Source organism: Hemiscyllium ocellatum, chromosome 2 (assembly GCF_020745735.1).
Source record: "Hemiscyllium ocellatum isolate sHemOce1 chromosome 2, sHemOce1.pat.X.cur, whole genome shotgun sequence".
Taxonomy (NCBI): Eukaryota; Metazoa; Chordata; class Chondrichthyes; order Orectolobiformes; family Hemiscylliidae; genus Hemiscyllium; species Hemiscyllium ocellatum.
The window spans coordinates 85769057-85781668 of NC_083402.1; the positions used below are offsets into that span (position 1 = coordinate 85769057).

A 12612-nucleotide genomic window follows, 5' to 3' on the forward strand; every position below is an offset into this window, starting at 1 on the left:
GATAAACAATTTATAGCTGTTTGCCTTTATTTGCATTAAAATCACAGAATCTATCATGTAAATCAAAATTTTGATGGGAATAACTTTCTATTAAATTTCAAGTATTAAGACTATTCCCAATTAGTGAATAAACTCTATTCATAAACACTTGCACATTGACATTATTTTAATTAGATTTTCAAAAAAATATTTATTAGGTAATTATCACCACTGTTTGCGAAATTCTCTTAAAAAAAAGACAATCATATTGCACATTGAATTGCAAAGTTCACTTTTTGGAACAGTTTATTGGTTCTGGAAAGTTTGCATAGATATATGGTTAAAAAAAGCTGCACTGCATTTTACTGTACTCACAGGAGCATGCATTTATGCATCATGTTGAGTATGTAGATATATATCAAGAGGAGAAAGGCAGTCTGGTAGCAGAAGGCTTTTTTGAAACAAGAAACCAATACGCAAACAACTTAGTTTGTATTCGTTTGAACAAATAATTAACCTTGAAGCGGTTTGGAATATCATCACTATTCTGTCCCTCTACTGTTCCACTACTTTTACCCTCCTGGTGGGGTGGATGGGAGAGTGGTGGGAGTACAAAATAAAAGCAAGGAGAGAAGATGTAATATTCCTCAGCCTGCAGTGAGAATGCACATAACTCAGGCTTCCAAACACCCTACACAGTTGTTTTCTTCACCATTATATCACATTGTTCTGCTGCTGTCCACAAGAATAATGCTTGCTTACAATGTTAGAGAGGCTTGCTAATCTTGTATGAGGCTTAGCAGGGAGTTGGATCCAAAAGATCACAAGATTCCTCTTTAGTGATTACTTCCAAGGCATGTGAACATAGAGTTGAGGGCAGTGTGGAGGGCAAATAAGGGAAGCTGAACATTTGCAATGCATGATGCCAATTAGAAATCATAAACATATTACTTAAGGCAAAATGTTCTAAATATTACCTGACAAAGCATTTAGATTAAGACACTTGAAGTAACTTCAACATTTGTAAAGATTTCTTTTAAGACAAAGGTTCCTCTGCCTCACCCGTTTTAATTTGCAAATTTCACATTTAAAAGGTAGTGTTGGAGAATGGAAGTGAAGTAGTAGGAGAAAAAGGTATGCTAACAGTGAAAACGGAGTAGCTGCTAATACTAACATGCGTGCAATATGAGAATGGACTTTTTATCCCAATCAAACAGGTCAAAGCAATTAAAAATGAAGGTGATACAACAACTAGTTTCCATCACATCAATACATCCATTACAGAAAGTAAATCAGAGCTAATTTTAAGAATTAAGATCTACTTATTCCAAGAGGAATGATCAGTTAAACAAAAATAGGCAGCGAATAATATGGCAGAGGAATAAGCAACAATGTAATACTTCTATCTAATTCAAACACCATTACTTGTTGTTGCCTTGATTCTCAAAGACTACAAACAAAAAGCCTTCCCCCACCTCTCCACCAATGAATCGATTTAAATGGAGCTATAAGCACTGTAATGACGTGATAAAAAGGGATCGATCTCTTTCAGGTATTACCACTTTATATGCTATGTCAGCTTATTTACTTGTGGACTTGGACTTTTATTCATTTGCTGAGCATTTGCTATCATTAACAAGCACTCAGGAGTAATCAGCAAAGAAACCGAAGATCAGTCTACAGATAGCAAAGATTATTATTGCCATGATTTTTGTGGAATATAATACCTTTACTTCATGTAATTATAACATTTGTGACATGAAACTGGGATGGCAGAAATGACATTAAGAAGCAAGTTTGGAGAAAAGCCCAAAAATGTCGTAACGGTGCCTTCATCTCCCACGAAAAGGAGGAAGTCTTCTTCCATTTTCTTTAAATGTGGATAATGCTCCACAAGGTAATGCTTCAATACTGTTCATTTTAATGTAGACTGCCAACAAAATTGTCACATTTGTATCAGTGCTGGATAAAACTGAGTAGGTCTGGCCCCATCTGTGGAGAAAGAAATAAGCAGTTAACATTTCAAATCCAATATGATTCTTCTTCAACAGTGATTTGAAGAGTCATTGGACTCAAAAAGTTAACAGTTTTGCCACAGATGCCGCCAGACCTCCTGTGGTTTTCCAGCACTCTGCTTCTATTTCAGATCACTAGCATCTGCAGTGTCTTGTTATAATAGCTTTTTCACCATAACATATCACAGAAAACCATAAAATTCAGAAGATGACAAACTTAAGTTTAAATCTTGGATATAAACAAAAACTGATTGTTTCAGCAATTGGTTAACTATACATTTTTTTGCATCTGTGTCGATTTTGAAACCAAAAAAAGAATGTAGCGGTGATGGACTGAAATTCACAAAAAGTTTCTAATCAGGCCTGCCTTGCTTCTCACCTCTGTGATGGTCCGATTCATGGTGCTTCTTATCATCTTTCATAGAAAGGTGGGGCTGTCCACCCAAAACACTTGATAGAGTCAAAAGGCCTGCACTGCTACCAAGAGAGGGGATTGATGGAGGCTGAAGTCCTGAAGGGTGAGGAGTGAGAGGCACAGGAGGTCCATGACCATGAGAAAGATGTTGAGCCTGAAGTTGCTGTTGCTGTCCATATTAAGACCACCACGGGTTTGCCAGGAAATCAAGATGGAGGGAAGAAATGAAATAAAGCATGGTTAATTTCAGTGAGGAGCTCTTTACACAAAGTTCAGCAACAAAAGACAAGTAACATTTGCAGTAAAAAATACTATAGGAACTAATAGCAACTGCAGTTAACAGAAACTGTACCATTTTATGTGCTAAGTCATGATAGCTTAACATTTACATATAACCATTGTCCACTTTGATTGTATCTGTGCAATATTACAACTCAAACACACATAAGCGATAAACAACCACACAATTAGATGCAAAGATTGCACCAGGCCTTTTAAGTCTATATTAGATATACTTTACTCTGGAAGTGGCCAAACATTTACTCTCACTAATTCTATTCTGATTACAAAGTTCAAACTCAGAATTAAACATTACACTTGAAATGGTATCTATAAATCATCCTCATCTCAAATTCCATATTAATATAACAAATAAAATTTACTAACATAAATGTTTGTATGTGGCTTGCTGATGATGGTCTGCAAAATAAGAGATGCAACAGAAGTAGTTTTAGAGTGCAATTTTTGAAAAGTGAATCTCCAGTGCAATGTAAAGTGTCTGGTTAGGTAATGTGGAAAGCGTAAAACTGTAGTCAGTGCAGTAACAGGAGACAAATGATCTTTTGATATATGTATCTGATCAAATAGATAAACTTTTAACTTGCAAATGAAAATGTATGTTTCAAAAATGCCTGGCTAGGTGGTAATGGTTGAGTAGGGAATATGCCAGACCATGAGGTTGCAGATTGCGAAGTACAATTCTGCTGCTGATGGCCCACAGTGCCGAATGGTTGCTAGATCAATTCAAAGCCTCTTCAACTAGCATGGTAATAGTGCCACATAACACATCAGTGTATATTCTCAATGTGAAGGCAGATCTTTGTCTGGATAAGAACTGTACGGTGGTCACTCTTACTGATATTATCATGGACAAATGCATTTGCAGCCAGCAGACTGGTAAGGAAGAGATCACGTAAGTATTGCCCTTTTCCCTCACCACCTGCTGCAGACCCAGTCTCACATCTACATCTTTAGGACCCGATTAACTTGATCGGTAGTGCTGTCGCTGAGCCACACTCGATGGTGGACATTGAGATCCCTTACCCAGAGTACATTTTATGCCTTTGCCACCCTCAGTGCTTCCTCCAACTGTTGTTTAACATGGAGGTGTACTAACTTATCTGACAAGGGAGTACAGTATGTGGTAATCAGCAGAAGGTTTCTTTGCCCATGTTTATCTTGATGCTATAAAACATCATGACGTCCACAGTCAATGTTGAGGATTCTAAGGGCGACTCCCTCCTGACTGTATACCATCGTGCCTCCACCTTTGCTGAGTCTGTCCTGCCATTGGTACAGGACATATCCAAGAATGGCGATTGCGCTGTCTGAGATATAGTCATACCCAGAGACTCTCAGACAATGTCAGACTACTGTTTGACTAGTCTGTGAGATAGCTCTCCAAATTTTGGCACTAGCCCAGAGATATTAAGGTGGCTGCTTTTCAGGAATAACATGTCGTTTCCATGTTGTATCAATGCCAGTTCACTTATTAGGATTAGGATTCCCATCAGCTTCTCAAAGGTTTTCCAGCACTCTGCTGACCATACCACCATGGCTTGTTTCCATAACAAATCTGTTAAGATCCAGCTGTTGTGCTAAAGTTAGACACAAATTTCTGATACAACCTACACATTCCCAGAAATATCATGATTTTCCATTTAATTTTAGGAATGGGGAATTAAATCAAAGCTTTCAATACTTATCCTCAATTTTGTGAATTCACTTGGTGCGATTTATTACACAGCCAGCTAAGTTTAATTACATATAAGTCTTCTAGTTGCTTTACTTTTCGCCCCAGGTGTTAGTGTTTTGTTTTTAAATTGTTATTTATTCATAAGGCATGGATGTTGCTTGCTGGGTCAGCATCTATTGCCCATCCCGAGTTGCCCTTTAGAATGTGCTGCAGTTAATTCAGTGCAACAGTACCCAGAGTGCTGTTAGTGAGAAAGTTCTGATTACAATATCATCTAAATAAACTATATAGATAGGTACTTTAGCTACAACCTAATTCACAAGTCTTTGAGACATAGCTGGAGATTATTAGACCCAAATGAATCACTCAAAACTGGTAAAACAAATGGATTATATCAAAGTCTGAAATCTTCTTAGCGTTTGAGGTTACTGATACCTGTCAGTACCCTTTAAATCGATTAATCTTAGAAAGGAATGAAGCAGTGCCAACCTTATCAATATAACTTCCTCACTGAGGAATTGGGAATTAATTTGATTTTGTTACTGCATTTACTTTTCTCCAATCTCTAGTACTTAATATCTAGTGAACACATCCAGTTTAGGAACCAATAACAGTGATCTTCACCAAAGGATTTTCCAGCACATATTGAATCTCTATTTTCATTCAAAAATAAGAGAGAAATTTTATCAGTACTGCTTTGTCAACATTCACATCACATCTGGCCAATACAGTATATCCAGTGTAACTATACAGATTTTCTTGAATTTCATAAGCAACCTTACTGGGTCTTCCTGTTGTCTTTTCTCCATCTATGTTATCTAACTGTCCCAGTATTTCAACATTAAGTAGTCAAAGTTTTTGGAAGTTTGTATTGTGAATGGTTTACCTCTCCTCCAACCTTTGCGAATCTGTCATAGTCCTGTACTCTTACCACCTGGCATACTTGCTCTTTCTCATCTTTCTCCCTGTGATGAGATCATTTTAACATGTTCACCATGACATAACAGATTTTTCTTCCTGCTTTCATGAATATTTACTAGGTAAGTCATTGGTGTAATTCTCCTAATCAACTTGCACGTAGCACTGAATTTCATCTTCAGAGACTAACCTTATTAAAAAGGTAATAACTAACACTTTTTCTCCTATTTGAAATTCTATAGATGCAGGTTTGTCTGTCCATTCTTTCAGTTTGTTTGTGACTTTTCCAAATGCTCTTGTGCCATTTTAGATGCTCCTGCCAATCTCTCTAGAAACACAGACATGTAATCCAACAGTCAGAATTCCTCTTATCGCCTTAAAAAGTCTTCTTAAACAGCTTTAATGGATACAGATCAATTCAAATGGACCAAACCCAGAAAATTCATTTGGGGTATCTCTGGTAGCAATGAGTAAGAAATCGAGTCCTTTGTCCTAATCCTGTCGGCATTCATGACAATATACTTTAATCATGATTTTTGAGAGCGGATGGTATCTTTCCAAAGCACAACATGTTTGTAAATGATAGACAGTAGGCTTCAACTGTTTTATAGCCAAACTTGCTCATTCATTACTGAAAGAATTGAAGGCATAAACTCAGAACCTTGGTATGAGATTACACTGTTAATTGGAAGTTTAAGTTGGCCAGGTAAAATGCCTGTTTATCAATGCTTGAGTTTTCCATATTCCAATATGCCCCGCATAGGATTTCATGCGCTACTTGCAGTAACTCTTACAGTATTTGGATAGTATCTCACTCTGATGAGTGAGTGTTGTTTCCTCATACATAGGTATTTGAGGATGTGTCCATTTCCTCAGAGTATCAACTTATTTAACTCCGGATCCATTTTCTATGCTATTAAGCACTTCCTTTGAATTATCCACATTCTGAAAAAAAGTTTTAGCTCCTCTATTTTTGGTATAACTTTGATCTCTATAAATGAATGACTGTTAGGGTTGGTTTGGTCTGGTCACCATGTGATCAAGAAGTACTAAGAACCTATTCCTGTACTTGTTCTGTCACTTTAACCCCATTAGGGCTTTCATGATTACAGTTGAACTATCACCAAATCATTACAGAGATGAAGTCAACTCCATCCCTAAGTTATTTAATTAGATTAGATTCCCTACAGTGTGGGAACAGGCCCTTCAGCCCAACAAGTCTGCACCGATCCTCCGAAGAGTAAGCTGCCCCCCTCTGACTAATGCACCTAACACTATGGACAATTTAGCATTGCCAATTCACATGAGCTGCACATCTTTGGATTGTGGGCAGGTACCGGAGCACCCGGAGGAAACCCACACAGACAAAGGGAGAACGTGCAAACTCCACACAGACAGTTGCCTGAGGCTGGAACCAAACCTGTGAGGCAGCAGTGCTAACCATTAAGCCACTGCGCCGCCTATAACAACTCCTCCTTTCATTGCTCTAGACAACAAGCTACACTTAATTGCATTTTATTTTACAATGGAACGTGGCATATCTCCACTTACCCAGTTTATTAAATCTCCGCCAATGAATGCCATTCCCTGGAAGGAAAATATATCCCTCTCCAGCAAGAGAGCTTGAGAATCTCTTAATAGGGTTATGGTTTGACTGTATCATTTAAAGAAAAAAGGCCTCTTTCTCCTTCTTTAACTCTTTCATCTAACTTATTAACCTCTCCTGCACTCACGGCAATACTTACCCCTAATTTTCTGGCTGTAATTAATGCTACAAAGTGATTGATGGTATTTTCCTCGAGTTTATTATTAGGACTAAGGGAAGTGACAAGCTGATATTATTACTGAACAGTTAACCCAGACGGAGGTAACATTCTGAGGACCTGGGTTCAAATTCTGCCTCAGCAGATGGTGAAATTTGAATTCAATAAAAATCTGAATAAAGAGTCTAATGATCATGAACCCATTGTCGATTGTTGGGGAACAAAACAGTTCACTAATGCCACTGAGGAAAGGAAACTTTATTCTTACCCGGTCTATACTACATGTGACTCCAGAGCCACAACAATGTAGTTAACTCTTAACTGTTGTCTGGGGTGGACAATAAATGCTGGCTTAGCCAGTGATGCGCTCATCCCATGAAGGAGTTAAAAAAGCTCACTAACTACCGCAGAAAAATCCCACAGAATTCCCACTCAACACCTAACATTCGATGTGAAGGTGCCTGACAGCATCACAACAGAAATCTTTCGGCATTCAATTTTCACCTCCACTCTCAGCACCTATTCTTCTGAACGGAGGGAATTTTGGGCATTCACAGACTCGTCTTTCTTATCCTGGCCACTAGTTTACATTTCATTCTCACATCCTTTATTCTTCAAATTTATGAGGGCAACTGAAAAGCAGTTTAGTTTTATGTCAGCCATTTATTTAGTTGCTGCTTATTTAGCAGTTGCAACCCTTAGTCCTCAACGTGTTCTAACGGCAAAAATAGGTGAGATTTTAATGTCTGAGAGCTTCAAAATTACTTTGGTTTACCGTTTCAAATTTGATATATGTTCATTCAGCTTTCTTCCTCAGAGTTCGAACCTTTTACTTGTGCACTTCAGGAACCAACTCACAAACCGAGTTGCCTTTCTACAGTGTCATCGTCCATAGCAATCTTTTCTGACAATGATGCAGACTTCATGTGCTTTACCTGAAAAATAGCTTTGCACTGGGCACAATCCAGCTTTCCTTTAGCCACTTCATTTCTTTTGCTATTTTCACAAATGACAGGCAGAATGCTTTGACATCCTGTCCCTCTACTGGACTTTGTATTATGACTAAAGTTTTCATCATTACAACCTTTGTAAGAGTCTAGCATCTTTTTCGTTAGAATTGTAAGACAATATTCATCATTTTCCTCTTATTCCTTTCCTCCCTGAAACTCAGTTTTACGTTTTCTCATATCTTGCTTTTATAGTTTCCTTTTCCATTATTTTATTCAAAAGCTTGTTCCTTTTCTATTTTGAACTGCTTTCTCTTTTCCTCAGCTTTAATTTAATTGAATCATTTCCATCACGAGTGGCTCATCACTTGGTGAATCTTGTCCCCCCTGGTTTTCCACCAATCCCATAAAATTTGCCAATACTTCAATTCTCTCTCCCTTTTGAACTTTGGCAGAGAATTCTACTTTGAAATCATTTGCCAATTCCAGCAGTCTAGCTTTTGTTACTTCCTCTAAATCCATCAGGGATGTCTGTTCCAACAGCAGAATGGTTTTAGCTGTTTCTATCTTATTTTCTGATGTGGAGGTGCCAGTGATGAACTGGGGTGGACAAAGTCAGAAGTCACAAGACACCAGATTATAGCCCAACAGGTTTATTTGAACACAAGCTTTCATAGCACTGCTCCTTCACTCGACGAATAAGACTTGAGAATTCAAATAAATGTGCTGAACTATAACCTGGTGCTGTGTAATTTCTGACTTCATCTTACCTTAGGTTAAGGAACCTGGTATCTAACCATGTTCAAGCTTTACCATATGCAACAACTGCACATCCATTCATACATTATCCCCTTGCAAAAGATCCCAGCAGCAAGCCCCAAACGTTTGTTATGACTTTCCGCAAACTGATCATTGTATTCCACTGTTCCATAAGTCAGCACAAAATATATAAAATGTATAGAATCCCAATGAGACCAATGGCCAAATTTCCTGACTGACTACTATTCAGCACAGAAATAATTCACACTAGGTTTTGTCATTAACGCTATACACTCATTTGCAAGCTTTCAGTAAAGCTCCAAAAAGAAAATGGACACAACTGCATTAACAGGTCAGGTTTGGAAGTTTTTTTGTTTGATTTGCTAAAGAACTTCCCAACATATCACAGTCCAACCAGAAAACACTTTACTTTTTTGTTTTCAATTATTTCCAACAAGATTACCCAGGCAATGCTTAGGTATAGCTTAAAATGTTTATTTTGCACATTTTAAATCCATTGCCAGCCATTATCAAATTTTTCCAAGTTACCATTTTAAAAAAAGAATATTTTATGTCTGGTTTTTGCAGGGTCATGGCAGATATTATGATTGCTCATATGCAAGTGTGAGAGTGGAAGACAGCTACACTTTTCGAAACAGGTACAATTTGGTCCCAAGTCACTGACTGTGCCTGCAACAGAAACTATGTCCTATTACATGCAGTGCTCAGTACAAGAACAGGTCACAACAGGTAATTAAATGTGAGAGATTTCCTCATATAAACGATTTAGCTATACAAAGTAATGCATAGTATATGATAGTAACACAGTCCATTAATGCAGACTGGTGAAAGATTGAGAAGCATCCTAACTAAGTCTTTAAATTTTATTGCAATGTATATGACTTCCAAAATACAGCTGAATTTAAGGCAATATCTAAATGAGTTAATTAACAAAAAAGCTATACTAGAACATCAAACACCACTCCACAGTAACAGGTTTCCTTAAACAAGTTAATATATATTTGCTTCATGCCCAAAATAATTGAGAACTTTAATGATAGGCTGCAAGCCAGGAAGGAAAATAAACAAAGCAAGTCGATGTATGCACTATGGTCCACCAAGCATGCTTATTAGCACTTAATTAAAAACTGGACATATGCCATTTAGAACTATGTTCACTACAACCCAAGTAACAACTTTGTCCTCTTACCAATTACTACTTTTGCTCACTACTCAAGTGTTGTGTCCAAGTTCTTTGAAAGAAGCAGTGATGCATGTACAGCAAGCTGAACTGACAGCAATTAACAACAGGCTTTATAAAAATAGCTAGAACGTGAACATATAACTCCTCAGTACTAGAACTCAGGAAAGAGAATAGAACTTTACATTGCAAACAGCAACTGCATCAGGCTGATCTGTCTCCCCAATAGAATTGTGGATAATAGGATTAATTCTGTCCAACCAGCATTCAAGTTTTGAGGGATGCAGAATTAAATATCGGTTCATACTAATTAGATTTCAAATATTCAAGAGAGCTAGCAAGTTTCTGTTTACATTTCCAAATAGCACAAGATTAGGATGCGTTGAACTTCCTATCACAGTCTGCTGTCAACAACTAGTTGGAGATTAATAATAAAAAAGACTATTGTTGTTTGTCCTGTGGAAGCATTAGGAAGTGATTTTACAACACCAACTCAAAATGACAGTTTATTCTCAGTTTTATTTCACACTCAAGACATTAGAGTTGTTAGATGCTAAGATGGAAATATCTCATAACTGATGGCAACTCGAGAGTAAGTTTAATGAAATTTATTTTGTCGAGAGTGGTTCAAAGGAACAATTTTTGGAAAAAAAAATTCAAATATTAATTTTTGAATTAAACGGACTTTCAATTCTTTGAGGAAATATTTTTCCCCACCTAATGCACTACAGATTTGGCAATAAAATGACTAGGTTGCTCGATAACAATCCAGATTGTCTGAATCCAATTTCTATGTTGTAAATTGTAAAACTCAATTATATCTGGTAAATTGTAGCCTGTTTACAGAAAATAGCTATGAAACTACCGAATTGTAGAAGCCATTTTTAAATCAATGAATAGGCCAGCAATTAGTGCATGGCTAAAATTGTACTTAAGGTGGTGGAGGTGAGCTGCCTTCTTCAACCAATGCATTTGGTGCAGGTAGACCCACAGTGCTATTAGGGAGGGAGATCTAGGATATTGACCCAGCAACGGTGAAGGAACAGGAATACAGTTCCTAGCTAGGATGATGTATGACTTGAAGGAGAATTTGCAAATGGAGATGTTCCCATGTATCAGCTGGTCTTGTCTTTCTAGGTCATGCAGGTTGCAAGTTTGGAAGGTTCTGTCTAAGAAGCTTAATTGACTCCTGAAGGAGTCACTGAAAAACAGAGAATCTGCTTTGCTGACTGCTGTACTTGATTTTGGGATACTAAACGGCACGATGGCACGGTGGCACAGTGGTTAGCACTGCTGCCTCACAGCGCCTGAGACCCGGGTTCAATTCCCGACTCAGGCGACTGTGTGGAGTTTGCACGTTCTCCCCGTGTCTGCGTGGGTTTCCTCCGGGTGCTCCGGTTTCCTCCCACAGTCCAAAGATGTGCAGGTCAGGTGAATTGGCCATGCTAAATTGTCCGTAGTGTTGGGTAAGGGGTGAATGTAGGGGTATGGGTGGGTTGCGCTTCAGCGGGTCGGTGTGGACTTGTTGGGCCGAAGGGCCTGTTTCCATACTGTAAGTAATCTAATCTAATCTAAACAACACTGGCAACTTGTGTTTGGGCAATTTGCTGCCACCAACTTATTTTTAACGAGACACACTGACCTTAAATAAAGGTAGAGCTTATGTAGTTTATTGCATTATACAGTCCTCTACAAGTCACATTAGTGAAATAAAGATTGCTGCTAACAATACGAAGAGACAGGTGGTTATAGGTCTTTACTCAATGAGATACCTAGATAATGACTTTATCTTCAATTAAGCCAGAATGACTAGATTGATTGGAGCTTAATAACACTTTCAGAACCATGATCTTTTATAAAAACTCCACTCTACCTCCACACCCTTCTCCCAAGTTTTGTCTCCCTGCAATCCACCATAGTCAACATTTATAATTCATTTGTGAGTTTAATTTATATAAATATCTAAAACATCTGACTACACAATGTCAGGCAGTCTGGAAATGTTGCAATTCTTTCAAAATGTCCTCTTTGGACTGAAAACTTGATGGGTCTTTGACTTGAGGAGAGTTGACCTTAGATGTGTTCTTGGTCCTACATTTAAATAGGTAGCCAATTACCTTCCATGGAAAGCCCTTAATGTCCAGAATTAATTTTTCTGCAGAACTCTTCCCTGAATGATCAGGCCATTTCCCCATTACATCATCTGGGGGAACCTTAAAACTCATTTCCTTATGGAATATGGCAGTTCTGTTGAAGTAAGTATTTTCTTTTATACGGTATCCCGTATTTGAGTCAGGCAAATCCTCTATCACTGTGGTAGTTTTTTTTCTTGACCATGTCCTAAACTTGTGAATGTTGATCATCCCAAAGCAGTGTTGACATCCAGGGAGTAGCATGCAGCCTGCCTTCCATCTGTGTAAGTAAATCTTTAATCCCAAACTGCAGAAATCCCTGTATTGTAATGTGTAAACTCTTCACTTCAACTTGTAAATCAGTTAAACATCTTTATTTGCCCTTTGGTTGTCTTACTGTTGAACCTAACATGTTCACTTCCTCATTCATGCTCTTTGAAAATAGCTGCTAACCTTGCTCTTGTACTGATAATTCTTCCTTAGAAGGAAAAGAATTGAAATATTCTTC

General features: G+C 37.8%; 1 protein-coding gene across 2 annotated transcripts in view; it reads right to left on the reverse strand.

The window, feature by feature from the left end:
• The window catches only part of LOC132823933 (transducin-like enhancer protein 1), a 123919-nt gene that overhangs the window by 73423 nt on the left and 37884 nt on the right, over window positions 1-12612 (reverse strand). For both annotated transcript variants that reach the window (XM_060838071.1, XM_060838060.1), the window contains exon 7: window positions 2374-2578. In XM_060838071.1, the coding sequence (XP_060694054.1) occupies window positions 2374-2578 (205 nt within the window). The remainder of the gene's footprint in view (window positions 1-2373; window positions 2579-12612) is intronic.